The sequence below is a fragment of the Belonocnema kinseyi genome, chromosome 2 (genome assembly GCF_010883055.1).
Source record: "Belonocnema kinseyi isolate 2016_QV_RU_SX_M_011 chromosome 2, B_treatae_v1, whole genome shotgun sequence".
NCBI classification, from domain to species: Eukaryota; Metazoa; Arthropoda; class Insecta; order Hymenoptera; family Cynipidae; genus Belonocnema; species Belonocnema kinseyi.
This window is the reverse complement of record NC_046658.1, coordinates 40,782,402-40,805,760: the sequence shown is the minus strand read 5'-3', so window position 1 is coordinate 40,805,760 and position 23,359 is coordinate 40,782,402. Positions and strand designations below refer to the sequence as shown.

General features: G+C 34.9%; 1 protein-coding gene across 4 annotated transcripts in view; it reads left to right on the top strand.

The window, feature by feature from the left end:
- Positions 1-23,359, top strand: part of LOC117167067 (Kv channel-interacting protein 2-like) — a 142,312-nt gene that overhangs the window by 57,539 nt on the left and 61,414 nt on the right. For 3 of the 4 annotated variants that reach the window (XR_004466351.1, XM_033351664.1, XM_033351665.1), the window contains exons 2-3: positions 15,147-15,365; positions 23,004-23,074. Coding sequence is in view for 3 of the 4 variants with exons in the window: in XM_033351664.1 (XP_033207555.1) it covers positions 15,147-15,365; positions 23,004-23,074 (290 nt within the window). In the remaining variant the exon portion in view is untranslated. The remainder of the gene's footprint in view (positions 1-15,146; positions 15,366-23,003; positions 23,075-23,359) is intronic. The other variant, XM_033351666.1, reaches the window with a different exon arrangement.

Genomic DNA, 23,359 nt, shown 5'->3' with positions numbered 1-23,359 from the left:
GAAATAGCGGTAAAATTTCAGCCACAACCACGTCTCACGACCGTGAGATAGGTGGTTACAGTCTGTAAAGGAATCAATACGACGATCCAGCAAAAGCCTTGTTGCACCCTAAGAACACGGAGCGACCCAAGGACAACCGCCTTCTGCATTTTTCCCGCAAGCGTTCTAGCATATTGTTGACACGCAGGGATGCTTTTTAGGACATTAGTAAGTGAAAGCTTGGCACCTCCAAGAGCGCCTATGATGAGGACGATCAATTCAACAGAATATTCCGGGTACAATCGTTGCAACTCCCTTATAAGGTCTCGATACCTCTCTTTCTTTTCACGTCAGGCATCGAGTGAGCAACAGAAACAATTGTCGAGAATATAAAGTTCCAGTATATGCGGCACTTCCCATTCTCGACAATTGACTCAATTTTCCTAGGAGCATTTAGAGGAGCGATATTAAGGTTAATGCCGTAGGAGTGACAGAGATGGTAATAAAGCACTCTTAGTGCCGCATTGTGCCTTTGAATGTAGGTCGTTCCCGCGTGAGTTGGACAACTAGATAGTATGTGCGCTAAATGCTCGGGATGTGCATGGCACGCCCTGCAGCTATCATCGGGAATGTCTTGGCTCAAAATGTGGCGACGGTATGTTAAGGTGAAAATGACACCATCTTGGCATGCAAAAATGAAACCCTCTGTACCAGACTTCGAATCCGGGCGATTTAAGGAAAGCAAACGTTAGCTCACAAGACATTGACTGATCCTTCACATTTCTGTGGAAGATACCGTGCATCGTCTTATCGAGGAGCTGTTCACGAAAGTTTTTCCCTTGTGCTTTCTTAATCCGGGCTTTCAGGAGTGAGTACTCGAGATAGATAAGATTTGATGCATTTTGCACACCCCTAATACTGAAGTCAAGTCCGAGTGTTTCAGCAGCCTCCTGCGCTGCTTTGTACAGAAACGCTCTTTTGCCCACTTCCATTTGCAACTCTACGTGCTGTACCCAGAATAATCCTGTTACTGAAGACATTCAAGACTCAATATTCCGCGACCACCTTGACGGCGTGAGATGTACAGTCGCGTAACGGAAGACATAAGATGCATGCTTTTGTTCATGTGCACAACCTTTCTTGTCCCGATATCAAGAGATCTGAGCTCGTTCTTCGTCCAAAGAACTACTTCAAATGAATAGAGTAGTACCGGGACGGCAAGCATGTTCGTTGCAGATACTTTGTTCCTCGCCGACAGTTCGGAAGACCAAATCTGTCGGATGAGACGTTTGTATCTGCTTCGGAGAGAATCCTTTATAGATGTCACATCCTGAATGCGGCTCTGTGGCACGCCCAGGTATGCATAAGTCTCTGCAGCGCAAAGGTGTCGTATGGTGCTTCTATCAACGAGCTCCGGATCTTCAGGGATTCCATTAAGTTTTCCTCGCTTCAAATAAACCTTGAAGCATTTTTCTAACCCAAATTCCATTCCAATGTCCTTAGTATATCGTTCGACAATCCCTAGAGCTAGATGCAGTTGCTCTCTGTTTTTAGCATAGATCTTAAGATCGTCCATGTAAAATACATGAATGACCTTGTACTTTCGATCTGCAGGTTTGCCGCACAAGTACCCGTCGGAATGGCACAGTGCTAGAGACAGTGGCAATAATGCTTTCCGATAATCAATCCAGGCCATCGATAGGTCACGTTGGTAGAATGCTGCAGCTTTGCAGACATATCTATCGATGAGAAGGTTCTCCCGACATCCGGCTTCGCCTTTCTTTGAGCCTTGTTGTTCATACATTTCTTGCCACACAGGTTCAATTGCCCGAACAATCCTATCATTTAGGATAGCTGTGAATATCTTATAAAACGTGTTCAGACAAGTTATTGGCCTGTAAATCTTGTAGTCAGTTAAGTTGCCTATTTTCGGCAGAAGTATTTTGCGCCCTTCCACCAACCACTCTGGAATCGGCTGTTCCGACTTCAAATATGAGGTGAAAATACGGACCAAATGCTGACGGGTTGAAGAAAACTTCTTTCACCAGAAGGTTTTGATACAATCTGGTCCCGGTGCGGAATAGTTCTTTATCCCTCTTAATACTTTTTCACCTCCTCTTTAGTGATGGGTGGGCATTCTTTATCAGGTGTTATGAGGGCAACACATAACTACTTGAAGCTCTTCATATTTTCTGATTCTTCGTCCAGTCTATGCTGAACTTCGTAGACTTCTCTCCAAAATACTTCGACCTCCTCTGGTTTGGGTGGGTGTTCGACAGTAACTGGAGGGTCTTGGAAGATTCGAGATGGGTCAGAGAGAAACTGTTGATTTTCTCTGACTCACCTCTCCTTTCGCTCTAGACTTCTCTTGGCGTCAGATAGTATCCGTATTCTCTCAACAATATGCTGTCTGATTTTCAGCAGCTTTGACTTGTTAAGTGTGTGATAACGGGTCCGGAGTTCGCGCGCGAACTTTCGAACCTTGGCGGTCAAATTCCTGCCAGATGTGATGTAGTCAATCACACACTGAATGCAGGACGCGTACTGTCTTGCCCGGCCTATCTTTATGGCAAGTTGATGCATTCGTCTTTTGGTCTTATGATCAACCGTTGGTTTTGTTTTACGGTACGAATTGGCCAAACCTCTCGCTGCATTATACACACAATAATTGATAGCCTAGAGTTCCGATTCTTCAGAAAAATGTCCACGAAGCTCATCATCCATTACAGCCAGATCTTTAGCCTTGAGAGAAACCTTGGTGTTGATGTTTCTCCGGGTCATGAAGCATCGCTCTTCTTCTATTGGATGCCTGTCCGCGGTTGGTCCTAATGTCGCCTCTCTTTCTCTGTTGCCGGCTTGTTCTAGCTGTGGTAGAGTAGGCGTTCCGCTCACGTAGCCCCTTTTGCGGAGTAGTTCGGCATGGTTTCGCAAACGTTACTGCGAAAAGTGCGATAGCTCCGGGTGTTTCTCGAAGCACGGAGCATGCAGCCGTGCCATGTAAACCCATTCAGGGGCCACACTCGCATCGTAGCACTCTAGCAAGTCGTCATTCAGTCGCTCCGTCCACCTGAAGGTCCCGAGATTCCGCCGATCCATCGCATTGAATCCATCTTCATTGGCTCCCGTAGCTATAGATTGGTCGGCATTGTTGGCAGACCCATTGTCGGGAGCCCTGTGCGTTCTGTTGTTTTGAACCGCACTTACTACAACTATGTTTGGTTTTGTCATTGTTGTTCCCACGAGAAGCTAGGGAAAGGGGTTCGTCCATCCTTGTAGAGCCCCGCATGCAAGGATAAGGCTGCGTACTCTGAGAGGTCGCCCGGTATCCCAGAGTCACCGTTCTAGACACCTCACCCAGGTGCCATTCAGCTTTCGGCACGGTTTTCACACCTCCGCTTGGGGGAGGTGTGAAAATATATATATATATATGTATATATATATGTTTGTGTGTGTGGTTTTGTTTAATATCTTTATTTTCAGTTAGGAGTAGTTTGTGTTATGAGGTGTTTTCAGTAAATATAATTTATTATTTTTGTTTAGCACAAAAATAGCTCAGACCTGCGGTATATGTTTTCTCGAACTCATTCCTCATCTTTTTCTTTAGGTATTTCTTTCCATATTTTTTAAATGGTTTGGGTTGATTTTTTGAAATAATTTGTCAGTGTTTTGAGGAGGCCAAAAATAGCATGAAATTCGGATATTCTTACATTCAGGCTGGGTGCGTAAGTTATTTTAGGGGTAATTTTGGGGAGACAGGGGTGGTTTTTGAAAAATAATTTTTTGCAGTTTTTGAGTGACCAAAAAAAGCCAAAAATTCGGGCGCTGTTGATTATTTTTTTTAATTTCCTGTAGTGTAGGTAGTGACGGACAGCACCTCCAACCGAAAAGTCCGTTTTTTTGAGAAAAATAAAAGAGCCCAAAAATCGGTATTGGTGCCTAAGAAGAGTCTAAAATAGCCCAAAATTCTGATATGCTTACACGTACCTTAGGTGCATATTTAATTTCAAGGGTAGTTTCTAGAAGATAGGGGTTTTTTCAAATTTAATTTTAAAATTTTCGAAGATCCCAAAAAGGCTCCAAATTGTGGCGCTGTTTGCTTTTTCAAATTGGCTATACTGGAGATGCTAGCGGTCAGCACCTCCACCTAAAAGCCCGGCTTTTTGAGAAAAATAAGAAAGCCCAAAAATCAGTATTGGTGTCCAAGAAGAGCCCAAAAAAGCCGAAAATTCTGACATGCTTACATTTAGTTTAGATGCATATCTAATTTTAAGTGTAATTTTTAGAAGATAGAGGTTGTTTTTTTTATTTTATTTTTTAAGAGCCCAAAAAAAGCCCAAAATTATGGCATACAAAATACTGAAATTCCGTTTTGGAGGTGCTAGCGGAACGCACCTTTCTGACTGTTTCCACTGAGAAGACTGTCTTATATTTTGTAAGCAGTGGTTGTTTGCTTCATTTTCAAATTGTTTTAATATCAAACGTTGTCGATTTACGATATTTTGTTTACAATAATTTTCTAAATTGGACCTATTTACGACCAAACAAAATACTTGTTGATCTTGGGCTCAGTAGATCATGCAATGTCTCTACTTTATCGGTTATATAAATAAATGGACATGATATTGATTTGTAAAAAACTAATATTGTTAAAAATGTGAACATCTTGCTTCGATCACTTAACCTTTAATCGATGCAAGATGTCGACGTTTTTAGCATTGTTAGTTTCTCTACAAATAAATTTAACATTCATTTACTTATATGACAGATAAAACAGACATTGCGTGATCTATCATTAAGCCCAAAATCAATTTGAAAACACAATCGTCTACAAAAGTCCTCCGAATCATTCAACTTTCAAAATCATATCTCATTTCGCGTGTACGTTGTTTTCCTAAAAGAGTGTCAATAAGGTAAGGAATCGGATATGCCCTAAAATGTATTAACTTTATTTTGCAATTAATTGCGATTTTTTTATTTTAAAAATTGAAGCAATTATTTTTTCACCAAACGGAATAAGATGTAGTATAGGTAAAAGAACCGATTCTAGTTTATAAATTACGCAGAAACATAAGTCGGCAACTGCCCAAACAGTTCAATTTCAAAATAAAATACGAAACAAAGTTAAATGCCCTCTATATGCATAGCTTGATCCGTAGTTTATAATCCTCTATGTATTGTAACAGATTTTTTTAAATTGAGTGGTATGTAAAGTTTTCCGTGCATCCTTTGCTTTCCCACATCCTACATTTCCAATCTCCGACTACCTATCTCAATTTATTTTAATCGATACCCCTATTTAATCTCTAAATGCACGTCACATTCCCCCCAGATAGTTTTCAGATAATTAACTTTAAAAGTAAATGAGATGAAAAAAGCAATAAAAAATAAACAGAAAATCATAAATAAATATTAGAATAATTATTTATGTATTTCTATTTGTTTTTTATTGCTTTATTCATGAAAGTGTGTTTCACGAAGAAACAGAAGATCGTTTAAAGAGATAATTTGTATTCTTTATTTGAACTACATTAAAATAACTTCAAAGACATGAGTTTGCGGGGTGTGGACAGGAGAAGCAACGCTGCGTCATCTAGCGTAGACTTCAGGGTCGCCTATGTGACTGACCAGCAGTGTCTCCAGAACGTGGGATTTTTCGGCCCCCACCACTCTCCCATCTGGGAGCGACACATTCAAATGTAGCGTGTCGGTGAGTCGGCTCTGCTACATGTTGCGTAGGCCAGCCTTCTGTAGAGCCGAAAATGCACGAGCACGAGCCCGAGTCCCCCCGACATCACGATTCGTTTTCGGTGGGAGGCTGGCTATTTGGAGGAGTTTTTAAGTAAACTGAATTTCGCAGGGTGTCAAGAGAATGAAAGTTCAGGCAATTTATTGCGCAATTTTGTTGGACATGTAAAAAAATTTATTTTGGTTAAAAAAAAATGACCTTTCAACTTTGCCTAAGTTTAAGAGATATTCAGGAATTTTGAAACGATTAAAAAATAGTTAAAATTTGTAAAGATGTTGTTAAAGAATTTTGTAACGTTTCACGAAAATGAAGAAAATTCTTTGAGGTTTCTACGAATAATTACTCTAATTTTTTATTTTGAAAAAATAATTTTAAAAAATTGCAATACATTTTAAACTATGTTTAAAATTCTCAAGAAAGAAACTGAAGATTTTAAGGCAATCTTTTTCATTTTGCCGAATTTCAAAGAAAATAAGGACAAATTTAAATAGTTTTTAATGATTTTTAATGATGATTGGTAGGAAAATTTGTTATGACTTTTAATTTTATAGAACTTACTTAATGAGAATATAAAAAAAGGTTTTTAAACAAGTGAAAGGATTTCCTAAAACTAAAAAGAAGACTGTAGAAGATTTTAAAGCAAAATCAGAAACTTAGATTTTTAAAGAATTCAAACATAAACTTTAGAAACTTTAAAGGAATTCCGAAAGATTTCAAGGAGGTAAAACTGTTTTTCTTAAAATTCCTGGGAAAAATTGAGAAGATTATGAGTCAATTTTTTCACATCTTGAATTAAGGAACATAATTCTTATAAGGCCTTCTCGTGAAATGTTGTTACACAATTTTTTAAATTATATGTTGCTTTAAAAACTAAAAATCTACTTTCAAATTTGAGTGAGTTTAAGAGATATTCAGAAATCTTAAAAGGATACAAAAATAATGAAAACTTGTAAAGGTTTTTCAAGAATTTGGTAAGTTTTCATGAATATGAAAAAAAATATTTTAGGTTCCTAGAAATAATTAAAATAATTTTTTATTTCGAAAAATGAATTTTATAGGAGATTATTTTAAAGCATTTCAAAACATTCAAAAAGAGGTCAAAAATTGTCAAAGTATCTGAAAAAATTTAAAGGCCATTTTTTTTATTCTGAAAAATAAAAAAAAATCAGGAAAAAATTGTATAATTTTTAAAGATTATAAAACCTGAGAAGATTAGAAAAAAAGTATTATTTTCCTAATTATCATGTGAACATTTTGAATAATTTTTTATTTTGAAAAATGTGCTTTAAAAGAAAATTAAAGAAGATTTTTAAACAAATCAAACAATTTCCTAAAATTTCGAAAAAGAGTGTAGAAAGTTTTAAAATTAACATTTTCTAATTCGATAGCATTACAAATTTAAAAAAATGTAAATAATCGAATAAATTCAATAAATATTGAGTAGAATTGATAAGATTAAAAAAATAGAAAACTTGATTCTTGTAGAAGAATAAGAAAGATGCGCCTGGAAATTGTGTACAATTATCAGTCTTCAAAATTAAAATGATTTTTTTTTCAATTACTTTTAGCACATTTCTTTTTAAGCAGAACCCCCGCTTTTAATCGCAAGAGGTTTAATTATTTTCAATCAGATTAAGTAATTACATAAATTTTGAAAATTAAAAAAAGATAACTTGGAATAAGTTGAATGAGATTTAAAAAAATTTTATTTTAATTATACGTAAAATTTGTTGAATTATTTCTAAAAATTTTGAAACATTAAAAATTGCAGTATTTAAATACACTTAACATTTAAGATTTTTATATCAAATTTTGATAAGATATAATTGATATGTATGTAAAATGAAAAAATAATATTAAAAAGTCGATAAACGAAGGACTTTCAGATAATGAAAGATAATGAAATAAACTCCTTGGAAAAATTTTATTTTAATTGTAAAATAATTGTGATTGGAAATTGATTGTAAATAATTGTAAAATAAATCCAATAAAATTTATTCTATGCAGAAATATCTCATGATTATAAAAAGAGAAAAAAATTGTAAAGGTAAGTGTTTGTAACATTTAATAACTAATTCACATATTTTTAAATTATTTTTCCTTGATTCTGGCCGAGGGTCATACATGGTACAAAAAGTCGTTTTGAAATTTCAAATAAAAACTGTACTCTCTATACATTAATTTTTTAAATTAAAAATAATAATACTTTTATAAATATTGCCAAAATTTATTTGAATATGATACACATTGATTTTTATTTTAAAAATTCCTGTAAATAGCTGGTGTTTTACAAATTTTAGGATATTTGTGTACCATGTTTGACCTTAGGGAATATATTTCAAGAATAAAATTATAAAAATATACCCATTAGTAGTAAAAGACTTATGAAGAATCGCCTTTCAAATTATAGTTGAAGTTGAAGAAATAGATATTTCTCTTATCGTTTTTCAGCATATAATTTTTCACTAAACGCAAAGCAAATTGAAATACACTTGAAACATAAAAATAAGAAAGTTCAGAAATTCATGAAGTTTTCTGTTCAGAAAATTCCACACATTTTTTAATAAAATTTCTTTCCACGCCACATTCAAAGTAAAATTTTACAATATTTTTGGCAAATAATTAGTCTTTTGAATGAGGTCAAGTCAATAACTTTTTTGCTTTTTCTCTTTAAACCCTTAAAATTGTGATTATAGTCTAAAATAGCATGACATTTAGAAGTTTGGAAGATATCAATGAATATTTTATACATTTTGGGAAATTTTTTCAATTTTTTAAATATTTCTAATACGTTTGAAACAAAATAAATTCAAAAAAAATATTTTTAACTAACTACATTTTTCTTAAAATTTAAAAAAAGCATTCAAGATGTAAAAAACTTGACTTATATAATTTTCTAATTTTTTCACAGAATTTTAAGAAAAATAATTTTATCTCCTTGAAATCTTTCGGAATTCCCTTAAAGGTTCTTAGGTTTATTTTTTTGAAATCTTTGAAAATCTACATTTCTAACAAATTTAAGTTTAAAATTAGATTTGAATCTCTTTCATTCTTCTAAATATTCCTTTAATTTACTGGATTATTTACGTTTTTTAAAATCTTTAATCTTATCAAATTGAAACATTTAGCTTTAAAATCTTCTACACTATTCTTTTAAGTTTTAGGAAATCGTTTAATGTGTTTCAAAATCTTTTTGAACTTTTTTAAAGTATATTTTTTAAAATAAAAATTATGAAAAATTTTCAAACGATTATTAGAAAAATAATTTTTTTTAATTTTCAGACCTTCTAATCTTCTAATCTTTAAGAATTATTCAATTTTTTCCTGGTTTTTTTACAAGTTTTAATTATTTTTTAATAGTTTCAAAATTTCTGAAAATCTCGTAAACTTACTCAAACTTGAAAGAAAATTTTACAAACCAACATAAATATAACAAAAAATGGTACAACAAAATTGCGCAAGAAGGCTTAATAAGAATTAAATTCCTTATTTTTAAAAAAATTATATAATATGGCAAAATTACGAAATAATGTTAGAAAATTTGATCTTTTTTTAATTTTCGCTCAGAATTCATTCCATTTCATTTTTAAGTGAAAAATAATGTTTTAATTGAAAATCCAATTATATGTTTAAAAATTGAACTATTCTGTTGTAAATTCGATTGTGTGTGTGTTTTAAAACATTTTTTAGTTGAAAATTCATTTCTCCCATCAAAAGTTAAACTATTTTAAAATTAAAATTTTTTAAAATAACTGTTTTGGTTGATAATTTCTCTGTTTTGTTGAAAAAACAATTTTTTTATTGTTGAAAAAAAATTTTCTCATACTAAAAATGTAACTGTATCATTTTTAGTTGAATTTTTTTTGTAGGAAATTAACCTTTCTCAGTCAAAGATTCTTCTTTTTTGGTAGAAAATTATTTTCCTTGTTTAAAAATTCATCTATTTTAATCAAAAATTCATTTCTTTGGATGAAAATCCATTGTTTGGTGAAACTTCTTTTATTTTGGTATAAAATGGTTAAAAGTTCATCTATTTTTTTGGAAATTTGTCTATTTTGTTGACAAAAATTTTTGTTTTCTAAAATTGATTTCAAAAATTGTGAATTTCTGTTTTCGGTAAAAAGTTATTGGGTTGAAAATTAAATTATTTGTTTGCAAATTTAATTTTTTGCTTGGAAATTAAAACCCTTTGTGGAAACTTTGATTTCTTGGAGTTGATAATTATTTTTCGACTGAAAATTTATGTGTTAAATTTTTCGTTGAAACATTATAATTTTAGTTGAAAATTAATTTCTTTCGTGGAAAATTCTATTTTTTATCTGAAAATTTAACTTATATTTGCCTCTTCACAATAAGCATAATGGTTCTAAGGTAACTCAGGATTTCAAAACCTGAATAGATTTGAGGAGCAGCTAGATCGTCATTCGTGAAGTCGGGAGAACTCGGGTTCCTGCTCGTGCATTTTCGGCTTTACACGAGGCTGGGCTTCGCAGTATTTAACAGAGTCGATTCACCGACACGCTACGTTTGAATGTGTCGCTCCCAGATGGGAGAGTGGTAGGGGCCGAAAAATCTCACGTTCTGGAGACACTGGTGGCCAGAGCTGCGTGTGCTATTTTGCTCATGATTTGTACCCATGATTTACGCATGCGCGCACCTAATATCGTGCTGATAGAGGGGGCATCTGATAAGTTCGCAATTCCTGGAATTTCCCGCCTCTATAGCCCCGAAGTTGGGAAGTTATCGGACTTGTACTGTACCAGAAGATCAATGTTTGATGACTATTATGTTATTTGATGATGACAATTTACATTCAGTTAATAGTGAATCATCGAATAAAATTCAGAAAGGTGCTAATGTTATTTATAAATTTCGACTGTCTAAGTTGGTGTGGTTATATGAACTATTTACTTTATTTTAATCCAACTTCGGATAACAAGCTGAGAAGTAAACAAATAAAACTTGATACATCCATTCTGATTAAAGAAGCTAATTTATTTACCGAGTCATTATTTATTCAGTTAAGAGAATACAGCAATCCGAATCCATTTAAAATTAGTCTGTAAACTTCAAGTCACAAAATCATTCACTTCTTACATATGTTGTTTCTCAAAGGAAATAAGAGGACACGTATTTTACGGCTTTGAAAAAATAATTATTTTCGCAATGCTATAAGTATTTTAAATTTAAGCGCCATTTAATAAAAAAAATACACATTTTTTCTTTAAACTTTTTCAAATCATGATAATCAACGAGATCACGGTGATTTTTCTCAAAATATTCAAACTTGATTTTTTCAATACTGATACGTTTTTCACTAATCTTTTTTTGTTAAATTAAAGTTTTCATCTTTCTTTAAAAAAAGAACAGATTTGACAAATTGCTAAGACGAAACTTCGTTCATTTTAGAAAGGTGTACGAAAAATACCTTATTTCCTTATGATATCTTGCATCAATCGCGACAAAATTCAAAATTTCATTTAAAAACAGAGTTTCTGCATTATATAGTACAAGTATAAACACGAATTTTTTTAAAATATTCGAGAAATTAAAGAAAATGCGGTTTTCTATTAAATTCGACTTTATCTTCCTGGTCCAATTTTTCATTTTTCGGACCACGAGCATTTTTGCTCTAAAAAATGGACTGTTTTTTGTCAGAAGAATGTAAAAATTCAATTAAAAAAAATTATTTTGGTCTGAAAAATAATTTGGCATGGATTATACTTACAAAAAATGATTCCCTAGTGGGCACAACATTTTATAACATAATTGGAACGTCCTAAAAACGTTTCTTGGACGTACAAGTCAAAAGACATCATTTGAACGTTTTAAAAACTATCCTCAGTCAGACCAAATAATGTTCTAAAAACGTTTTATTTTCGAAAAATGTCTTTAAAACGTCTCTGGAACATTGTATGTTTATGGAACGTAGGACATTTTTAAGCCGTTTTAAAGATGTTCTTTAACGCTTGTGCCCACTGTGTCGTCATTTGAATACCACACCGAGATACCTTTTGTTAGAATAAATAAAAAATAAATTAGAATTTAGCATAATATCGTTCCAAAATAGGAAAAACCGAGGTTTTATTATACTTATTCGTATTTCAATGCCGAAGATTAATATTATCATACGTGTATTTAAATTACGAAGACGAAAAAATAGTATTCTAAATACGAATTATTATGAATCTCCATTTCAAGAATTAACACTATAGTGTTAATTCTTATATAGTATTAATTCTATAATATTAATATAGTTTTGGAAAAATAATTCGAATAAGAAAAATAGTGAATATCATAATCTCCAAAACGTATTTTATAAATTGATATTGTGAATATGAAGTTGACAAAAATCTGAGACGCATAGCGAACTATAAAAAATCATTATTCTTGATTTTTCATGTAGTTTCGTTTGAGAATGCTCCTCGATTGTTTCCGCCTTTTCCGATTCAGCCGAAAGGTTTTGATTGACAACATTTCAAATAATAATTAACTCTTTCTATTTAGAATTCCTTCATCTACTATGGGATTTGAAACATTAGGAATTATTCTTTTTTATGAAATTTGTACACTAAGGTAGGATAAGGGGGGGGGGGCAGCGTCAACAAGTTAAAAGTCAATGTTTTTTTTAAAGTTAATAAGATGTTGAATTGATCCAGTTTTTTCACATTTCGAGTTCCACATTATATTATATTTCTATAAGTATTAATCACATCAAAAAAACAATGATTTGGTAATTTAATTATTTCTAACATGCTGTATTTCGTCGGCTTTGCCCCTCACCTGAGGGCAAAGCCGTCTGCAGCTTTTTATGAAAATCAAAACATTTAAAGATAAGAAAATATGATGGTTTGCTTCTGGGGTATTTTATGTACTGGAAAAATTACTTTTAAAGATGCTCAACGAGAAGAATAAGTTATTTTGAATAAAAATAGAGATAGCTGTAATATAACCTCTTATTCGTTGACATTTTACTGGAAACGGAATTCACGCAATGTTTATACTGTACCAATACAAGACAACTGCATACCGACCGGATTCATAATAATAATATTTAATCATGGACATAGGAAACAAGGGACTAGGCATGTCATTGCGGAGGTAATGCAATGAGGGGGGAGGTCCGCCACCTTTTGATGTCCCGCGACAAACATGGCAGCGCCCACATGTTTATATTTTCATGCACAGTTTTTCGGCAAAAATGCTCGTGCGCATAATCAAATGGCACATCGCAAGATGGCGGCTCTCCCCAGTCATGGATTTCTCCCCCCTCCCGTGGATTCAACCCCGCTCGCCCAAGTTAGGATGGAATGCCTAGTCCCGTGTTTCCTATGCCTACGTATTTAATATTTTCTTCCATGTAGCCCACAAGATAAGTTGCTATTCTACATTGCCGATCATTTATCGACGAAACTTGTGACACGTGTTCCACCTAAACACTTGTCAATGTTATTTTCGTCATGTTTGTCCCCCTGGTCAAGCTTCACTTATTTATGAGATATATTATATTTTGGACTTGAATTACGTCTAATTAATATAATTAGATTGTGTGATATTATATTATCTGTCCAAATATCAAATTTTTATACGGTAAGTATTGTCAATAGAGTTGAAAACTTTATATTTCTGTCAGCGAAACTTCCATTCTTTCGTGATAAAAACTGTTTTCTGTATAATTTTTCTCTTGCAACGTCAATTTTCAAGATTTTAGTAAGTAACAAAATCTCTCTGATGAAATAGATTTATTTGATGCAAAGTAGAACTAAAATTGTTAAATAATAGCCATGCTATAAGGAAAATCACCTTTGCCCCACTGGTTGGCGCTGCCCCCCTTTACCCTAATAAGATTCAATGCGATGAGTACAATTTATAAAATATTACACCTAAATACAGTCAAGTTTATTATACTGAGTTACTCAGATATCAAATTAGAGAATGTTATTCATACAATAATATTATCAGTTCCGATAAAAAAATATTATTTTATAAGGAATCAATTTAATCAATGAAAGTGCTCAAATGTTTAACCTATCTATTAACAAAATGTCTGAAGCCATAAATTACACGTGAAAAAGGGCTCAGATATTTGTTATAGTGCCCTGAGTTGTCAAGGTACGCTGCTTAGCCGAGATTTTTGCCAAATATTCCATAATGTAAGTTAGCCGTGGGGTTTAGTTGTTAGGGAATGCGTTAGTGCTTTAGGTAAGTTATGTTCAAATCTCACCGCTCAACCGTTTAGATTTTTATAGCGATTAAGCGTGCGATAATATATGTAGTGAATAAGTTAAGTACATAATAATAAAAATAATAATTGTACGTGTGTTTCCGTACTTAATTGTATTTAATTTGTGTATTTAGTTCCTCCTTCTGATGGATAAATCTTTTGGTGGAGTGAGTTATTTTTCATATAGTCGTTTGAGATTCTCATATGCTTTGTATGGCAACTTCAAAAGATGTTTTTGCTCTTTCGAATAAAATTTATTATTATCCTTTTAACTTTGCTCGTCAACTTTGATATAGTGAATTTTAAATTTTTGCAAGTTTTATAAGATTTCATGCAAAATCCTTTCCATTTGTTTGAAACAAAAATATTAGTTTTGACGGCTGTAAACCGCCATATTAATTTTTGATACGCAAACCCTGTTTTCCATATATTGAAATGATACTATACTAAATTCTCATTCATTTTCATCATTTATTATAACAAAAAGTCTGTCAGTGCAATTTGGTCAACACCAAGAAATGGTGGGGTTTTTGAAAAAATCTACTTTTAATATTTACAGATAAACTGCCGTCATTTTGTTAATTCTTCACTTTTTGTTCATTTTGTAGCGGGTTTTGAAAATGAACAATAATTAACCTTACCAGAGTCAGGAAATAAAATCTGTATTTTCTTAATAAGCATCTCAAAAACTTAAAATACTTACAAGTTCGTTGATATGATTTTTTACTCAAACTGGTATAATACGTATCGACTTATTTTTCCTGAAATAAAGATTTAAAAGGCGAATTATTCTGTGACTTAAAGTTACACTGCCCGGCTGATTTTAAATGGATTCAGTCAGTAATTTTTATATCTGAATCAATTCATTACTTTCTGTTCGTTCATCTTTTTCACTATAAAGTAATTTCAGAATAAAATAAATAAGTCACTGAAATCATGAATAAATTATATAGAGAATCTAAATTGATTTGTCTGGCACAATTTGAAAAAGTCTTAAGCATCTCTTTGCTGAAAATGTTGAAGCCTACCTCTCTTTCCACTCGAGATTTTTTGACTTTTGTTCAACCTTATAATTGAGGATGAAAAAATCTTAGTTAAATACCGAAACCTCCGTGCACGTCTAGACTGGTTACCTGAGAAAAAGAGCACCTCTAACGATAATACAGTCGTAGGAGATAAGGGGATTGAATCTTACAGAGGCTGAACTTGAAGATCTCGGGGACGTTTTAGGGGGTTCAACTTTCGCTCTTGGAGGTCGTCACAAACCTGAAGAATTGACAATCCTGGCGGCGACAACAAGGTTCACTCGGAAGGAGATCCAGCTAATATACAGGGGATTCAAGCAGGAGTGCCCGACTGGACTCGTCGATGAAGAAGCCTTTAAGAAGATATTTTCACAATTCTTTCCACAGGGCGGTAAGTTATTTTATCTTTTAGTCTATAAATTAACGTAACGATTTGTCAATACCCATCCCTAAAAGTCTTCCAATTTTTCTCCTTTGTTCCCAATCTTATAGTCTAATTTTAGTGCATTTTATGGTCAGGTGGAGAGCCCCGATAGGGATCCCCTGGCGCTCAAGATATAAAAACAATTGTTGCACACCCTTAAGTTTTCGTTCTCAGTAGTTGATTACAGATCGCTTGGTGATGCCCAGGATGTCAACCACTAATCGCTTTATAATATCCTCGGGTTCCATCAAATGGACCTCTAGAGTTTGTTGCCTAAGCCTAGCTAATGCCGGGCATAAGCATTCGACATGCCCTGTGCCCTGTAAGCATTTTAACTACTATTTTTTTTGGATAATTTCAGAATTTCCTTGGCTCTGTCTATCCTATACGTATAGCCCAGGATAGGTTTCACTATCGCTGACCCTAGGTTTGTTTTCAGTATTCCCAATACAGGTTCTTGGTCTTTGTATTCAATTGCTGCGCTTCGTTTCCCCAGCTGGACCACTTTTTCGTTACCCATGATCCCTGGGTGACCAGGAACACTTATAAGGGTCACATTTCTCTTTGCTGCAAATTGAATGAATGCCTTTTTGCATAACCAAACCAGCTCTAATGTCCTGTCTGGTTTTTGAACTGTAGTTAGTCTCACTGGGCTGTCCGAGCAGTTTGTAATCTGCCTACAAGCAGCTTTTTGTATAATAATGTCTGAGCGCATCGTAGGATGGCCAGAATCTCTGTCTCAAAGACGGACTCTTAACAGTTTGTAATTCCCGTTAAAATAAACTGGCTGGCTTTCTCTGAATTGACCGAGATCCCTGAGCTGTCCTACCAGAACTTAATGATGCGCAGCGCCGATCTTTTAAGATCCATAAACATTTTCGGATGAGCCCTAATAACAGAGATCACAAAGAGTCTACGAAAAAGGCCGTCCACTACAATGCTCCACAGGAGCAATGATAGAGAAACCCCCTGCTTTACCAAAACTGATGCTTCCTGTTCAGCTTACTAGTTGGTATGGCATGCCACACCTTGAATTCTACCATTCTTGCGCAAGGTGTTGCTCCATTTTTGCCACGGTAGAATAGAGCGTCCCTGGCGGACCGGAGGCACCGAATGGAGCGTCTACAAAGTACCCGTAAAGACCCCATTGGGTCCCCATTCTGTTCCTTTTTAAAAAACTAGAAAACACAGAAACATCAACTTTTAAATTGTTGAAATTCGGATTCTACGTTAAAATTCCCTATATAAGGTCACGGAATAATCGCAATAGTTTTTTGTTTTTTTTGCAATGGTTATAAGTTAAAAAAATATATGACGTATAACGCATGTTAACTGCTACTTACAGGCGATGCGTTTGAAGTGTAGCAGTCAACAAGCGTTATAGGTCTTATATTTTTTTAAACTTTTTGCCGTTACAAAAAAAACTATTACAATTATTCTGTGCAGCAGCCAGTCTGATAGGTGAGCTGTCCTCAGTGCAGAGCAGTGGAGAGGCTAAAAGCACCTCATCTCTGATATATCTCTCGAAAAGTGTCTTTAACGTCTTTTTAATGACGGACGTTAAGCAGACCGACCGGAATCTTCAGCAGCAGCACAGCCCTTATTCATAAGTTTCGTTATGAAGGCCACTCTGTCATCATTCTATGCTGATGACACATATTTAAGGGTGGCTACTCCATATTGTACCGCTACAACCATTTTATTTAAATCGTAAATGGTTGAATAATTGTGCTTGGCCTAAATAGTTGTAAGACATTATAAGTCCTTTTGTAAGAGCATTGAGAAGACGCCATCCGTCCCCGGTGATTCAAAGGGGCAGAAAGGCCAACGGCTCATTCCACCTTCTTGATATCAGTGACCTTGGCGGGGACATTAAAATCGGCCTTCTTCCTCTCCTAGCCCCAGCCTTCCTTTTTTCAGTCGTATTGAGTTTACCGAATATCTGGGAATTGTACTTCTACCATGTGATCCAGTTTTTCTTCTTTTTCTTTTGCAAACTCGCCATTATCGAGCCTTATGAGTAGGAGGTGAGCCTCCAAGTTTTTTTCCAGGATCCTGTAGAGCCTTGCTGTATCTGAAATGTTCTGAAATTCCTCGCAAAAGCTCCTCCAATCTTCCTGTTTGTAAGTTCTCATACATTTATTGTATTCATACTGAGCTTTCTTGTAGATGTCCCAGTCTGAAGGAATTTTAGTTCTGTTTGTGCTATTGTATGACGCTCTTGTCTTTATAAAGAGTTTCTGCGGGTGCTACTACCCTATTCCTTTCTAAAATTTGGTTGTAATCTTAAGGCAATTATTCTCATATCACGTACACGGTTAGAGCATTATTTAAAATTCAAGCACTTTTAATGTGCAAATGTAACTGAAATTTCAGGTACTGGTAATTGAAAGGGATTTCAATGTATTTTTATTGAATTTTAATTTACATGTAACTGAAAATTCAATCATAGAAAATTGTTTCTTTCTATATTATTGTGCTAGAATAGTATTTTTAATTTTCTTTCATAAAAAAACTGTATAGTTATTATAATTCTATAATTCACAGATGTTTGAAAATACAATTTACACATAATAATGCAGAAAAAATCCTAAATCTGAACATAACCTATAAGTCACTTTACATTAATTGAATTTTCGGATTCTAACATGTTTTTAAAATAATTAATTCGCCTAGAGAGAAAAAAGACTTTAACGAGAAAGAAATGTTTACTGATATCCTGGGCATGAAACCTTTTATCTTTTTTCGACAGGAATATGATTTTATCAATATGGCAACAATTTCAAAATGTAAATAGTTGATATATTATTACATTTTACTTTACAATAATAAATAACCGAAATGTACAAGTGCCATAATTTTCAATAGGTGTGTTGCAAGATCTTGATTTCAAATAATTTTGACAGGTTATGCAATTAATATGTTTCACGTTAAATTATGCATTCTTTTACTGCTAATATATTAACTAATTAAATTCCAAATTACTTCATTTTATTTTAAATTCAGTCACCCTAAGGCACCTTCCAAAATGCTATGTATCTACAGCACTGGATACCGCCAGGGATCTACTCTCCAATTATCATGTCTTAATTTTAAAGTACACGTACTTGAAAATTCAGTTACATGAATAACTTTAGCTTCCAATACATGTACCTGAAAATTCAGCCAGAGTTTTTTAACATTGTAACCAGAGCCCTTCACAGAAAATCCGCATCTTTATGTAACGTATCTATGGTAGCCTAGTTTGTGGGGAATCCTACGAGCCAGCCTTTGTGTTCCTCTTTGTATGAATCTCTGAGTGTGTTCCTAAGATTTTAGATCTTTGAAACCGCCGATTTCCCTAGGGTTAATTAGAACAAGATATATTTGTGGTCAAAAATAAAATTCTTATCAACGGTTTTCCAGCCTACTGTCTTACTCCTCAGATCTTGCGAGCATAGAGATGTGCAAGTATCGCGTAGGATACGGTAGGAGTCTGCGTCAAAGCTCAACAGCAGAGGAATCTCATTCTCCCGGCAGAGCTAAATTAAAGCATCGACCTCTCTAAGATGTGCCGGCTTCTCAACTTATTCTCGGGAGAGAAGCCATGGAGATATACACATCTGTGAGAGCATGAAAGTTAAAGGGTTCGTCGATCCAGACTCTCAAATATCGTTTGTCTCTGAAAGTTTATTTAGCGTCTCCTATTATCGAGACAAGCATCATCGATACGATTAAAGAGAATTGCAGCTGTGGAAGCTGGTAGAACTCGAGGCGTAGCATCCGTTGAGCTGAAACCTTATTGTGAATCTTCGTCAGATTGCTTAATTTCTGCTCACATTCTACAAAAACTGACTTCAGAATCTTTAACTTTTGATGTCAGCAACGTAAATTAGCCGCACTTAGAAGGACTTCTACTTGCTGACCCTGATTTCTAATCAACTAGCCGCGTGTACATTATCATCGGTGCTGACTATTACGGTGAAATTCTGGAAGAAGGTCTCCGCCGAGGTTCAGATAATGATCCAATCGCACAAGCTACTATTTTTGGGTGGATTCTTTTTGGTCCAGCAGAAAAAGTTTGCTCATCGCCTTCTGATATTCAAAGTTACCACACTTCTTTGACGAAGTTCTTTACAATCTTCTTCAAAAAGTTTGGAAGCAAGAAGAAATGCCGACCAAATTCGAGTCTTCTTTATCAAAAGAAAATCAAGAGTGATGACATTCTTTACACAGAAGCGAAACTTCAAACTGAATCAAATGATATTTTACTGATTCTTCGGCACTCTCCCATAATTCACCGAAATGTGAAGCATGAGAAGGAATGAAATGCCAGTGTATTCCTTCTCGAAATGCGAAATTCGGCACACGTTCCTGATGTTCTGAAGTAAGCAACAGTCTTGTGAGTTGATTTAATTCATTTTTAGTGTCAACAAAATTGGTTCCGTTGCCCGAGTATACATCTTGTGGAAGACCTCGTCGAGATATAAATCTATGAAAACAGCTCAAGAATCCCGATGTTGACATATCCGTTGCCAATTCCAGATGGACCGCCTTAGTCGCGGAACATACGAGTATGCATAGATATGCCTTCGTGATCGTTTTACTTCGAGTTCTATCCTTAACGAGACACGGCCCTGCATAGTCAACTCTGCAGGAATTAAAAGGACGAGACGGTGTTACTCGTGCGGCAGGTAAATTTTCTATGATGTATTCTGTGCGTACTGGTCTCACCCGAAAACATCGAATACACTTTTGAAGGACATTCTTGACTGCGTTTTTAGATGAGAGTGGCCAGTAACGAGTTCCTAGAGATCACATTACGCTTTGACAGCCAGCGTGCATTAATCGGCTGTGTTCGTCCATAATAATTAAAAGTGTTAATAGATGATCAGCAGCTAAAATAATTTTATGCTTCGGATCTTGGGAAATCGGGTCGTACCATAGTCTATCGCCCACCCTGAGCAATCCTGAGTCGTTGAGAAATGGTTGAAGTGATTTGAGTTTGCTCGAGTTGGAGATTTCTCTTTTTTGTTCAGGAGCCTGAATATCAGTGCGAAAGTATTCTGTTTGTACCATTTTTATCAAACTATTTTTTGTTGATTCTATTTCAATTAGTGTGAGATAGCCTGTCTTGAGATCCATCGTGGGCCTAGCTAAAGCGTTTGAAATTCTAAAACACCACGAAAGTACCCTACACATTGTCATGAATGATGAAAAAAGTTCAAAAATACCTGAATCACGTTTTGTGAGAGTAATTTGACTCGAAGTAAAATTTTTCTTCATTTCATGAACGTTTTCAAGATCGACTATTAGTGAAGTGGGCCAGTTATCAGGATCCCGCGATAGCCATGCTGGTACATGCCACTAGAGGTCTTATGTCAATAATTCAGCTAGATTGATTCCTCTTGAGATGATGTCTGCTGGATTATCTGAGGATGAGACGTGATTCCAAATTCCTTCTTTGTCAGTTCTAGAATCTTTGTAGATCTGTTGGCAACATAAGTTTCCCACTTGTAAGAGGGACCCTTAATCCATGCAAATGTGTGATCGACGAATCATACCAGAAAACTGAATGATCGAATTTCATATCCAGTGACGTACTAATCTTGTGAAAATATTCAGCCAGTAATAGAGCTCCACAAAGTTCTAAACGAGGCAAAGAAATCTTTTTTAATGGAGCCACTCTCGATTTAGCACACAAAAGATTGACTGTGACATTTCCTTGATCATCCACCAAACGTACATAGATAGATGCTCTGTAAGTTTTCTCAAAAGTATCACAAAACCTGTGCAATTCTATTTCAACTGGGTTGTTACATAGAATGAGTCGTGGAACACTGATTTGGTTGAGAACATCCATTTCGTCTCGAAACTCTATCTATTCTGCATGCATTTTTTGAGGCAAATTTTCATCCAAATCTAACTAACTTTCGAAAGTTCTTGGAGGAAAACCCTTGCTCGTACAATATCAGGAGCCACAATGCCAAGGGGATCGAAAATTTGTGCGACGAGTGACAGAATTGTCCTTTTTATCACATTTTATGGCTTAGAAAAATTCACTGAATATCGAAGTTCCTCAGTGGTTGATTTCCAAAGCAATCCCAATGTTTTTGGATTCTTATCTCCCTGAATGATTCGATCTTCAATTGGCTGGTCGTTTTTCGTTGGATGCCCATTTCCGAAGAAAAAGGCCAGCTGGATCCAAAATAGACGTGAGTTGCTTCTTGAGAATTCGAGCTTCCTCGAGAGTGTCCGCGCCCGTGAGGAGGTCATCCACATAAAAATATTGGATGATAATTCTGCTTGCAGTTTGATATTGTTCTCTGGAATCTTCTCCAAGCTGTTGTAGGCAGGGAATTGCTAAGAATGGTGGCTGAGAGCAGTCAGTTCGCCACAGAATCCTCTGTAGCTTGCGTTGTTGCTCGTCGACGTAGATACATCGGTACATCTTGGCAATGTCCGCTGAAATTACATATTTATGTTTTCGAAACCGCAGTGCAATTGAGAAGAGATCGTCGTGAACTGTGGGTCCAACGTGCTGTACATCGTTCAGGGACAATCCTGACGATGTTTGCTGCAATCCATTCAAAACTACACGCAATTTCTTAGTTGTGATGTCCAGTTTAATAATCGCATAATAAGGCAGATAATATGATGCACAATCAGAGTGCATATTTCCTGGTGAATCCTCCGTCATGTCGCCTGAAGATTCATACTCATTTATGAATGCATGTTAGCCATCCTTGAGATGGGGATCCCTGTTCAATTTTCGTCCTACTGAATGAATCCGCTTTTTTGTAGCTCCCAGAGTCACTCAACTTGATTGTGCAACTGCTGGATGGTGATGAGATGACAGTCTGTGCTTTTGCTCTTCGAATGGTAAAATCGTGGCATTTTGCCGGTTAGAATCCATCCCAATGCAGTTTTTTGTAGTGATGGACCGTGTGGACAGAGAATCCTTCGTGGTTCCGTGCTTAATAAATCCCAAAATGAGCCAGCCCCGATGAGAAGGTCAATTCGAGGATTCTTAACGACAGGAGCTGCAAGTTGAATTCCAGCTGGAGGCACAACTCCCTCTAAGTCCTGTGGGTCGATTGGTACATAATTTGTTAAAAAACAATATATGTTTACTCGTCAATCGAAGTGAATAAATCTATACAACTTTCGAAAAATATTTAATTCTGGTAACACATATATAGGTTTCAGTTCTTCGTGCTTGTAATGGCACTGCTGTCTCAATCGAAAAGTAAACTAAGTCTAGTAAAGCTAAGCACACCAAGTACAACTAACCTCATAGAACATGAATGTATGAACGCACAAATAAACATAGCACTCAATATTAGAACTTGGTACCTATCGCATGACTACCAAGTAGGTAATGAAAACATCACAAAAAAATAGACTAAACTGTTGAGCTACGCAAGTGCGTGGAACAGGAGGAAGTGGGACGAAGTCCCGCTCCACGCGCCTAACCAGTAATGAAGAACGCTCAACTGTGTATCCGTCAGATACAGCGCATGTAATGGAGTGTTAAATTAACTAAAATGCTCAATTTTTCAATCACTCTAATCTTTAAAAATTTTTAAGTAATTTAAAAAACAAAATTGCCTGCTCTTGCTTCAGATGCGAGTAAGTACGCACACTACGTCTTCAACACCATTAAAAGGAAACAGTCTGGAAAAATTAGCTTTGAAGTGAGTATATAATAAACAGATATAATCTAATAAAATTGTACATAGTTCATCATGATTCTTCCAAATTTAGGTATCTTTTCGATCCTAATTTTTGCTGAATCACTTGTATTTTTCTATTTCGAATGTCTTATAAATTATTTTTAGACAGAAGTAAGTAAAAATAAACCTGCAATAGTTTCTCAATGGAAATACGAGGGTAGTTCAATAAGTCCTTAGAATGAAGTATAAAAACAATTTTTTTTGGGTAAATTTTTTTTTATTTTTCAACATAATCTCCTTGGAGCT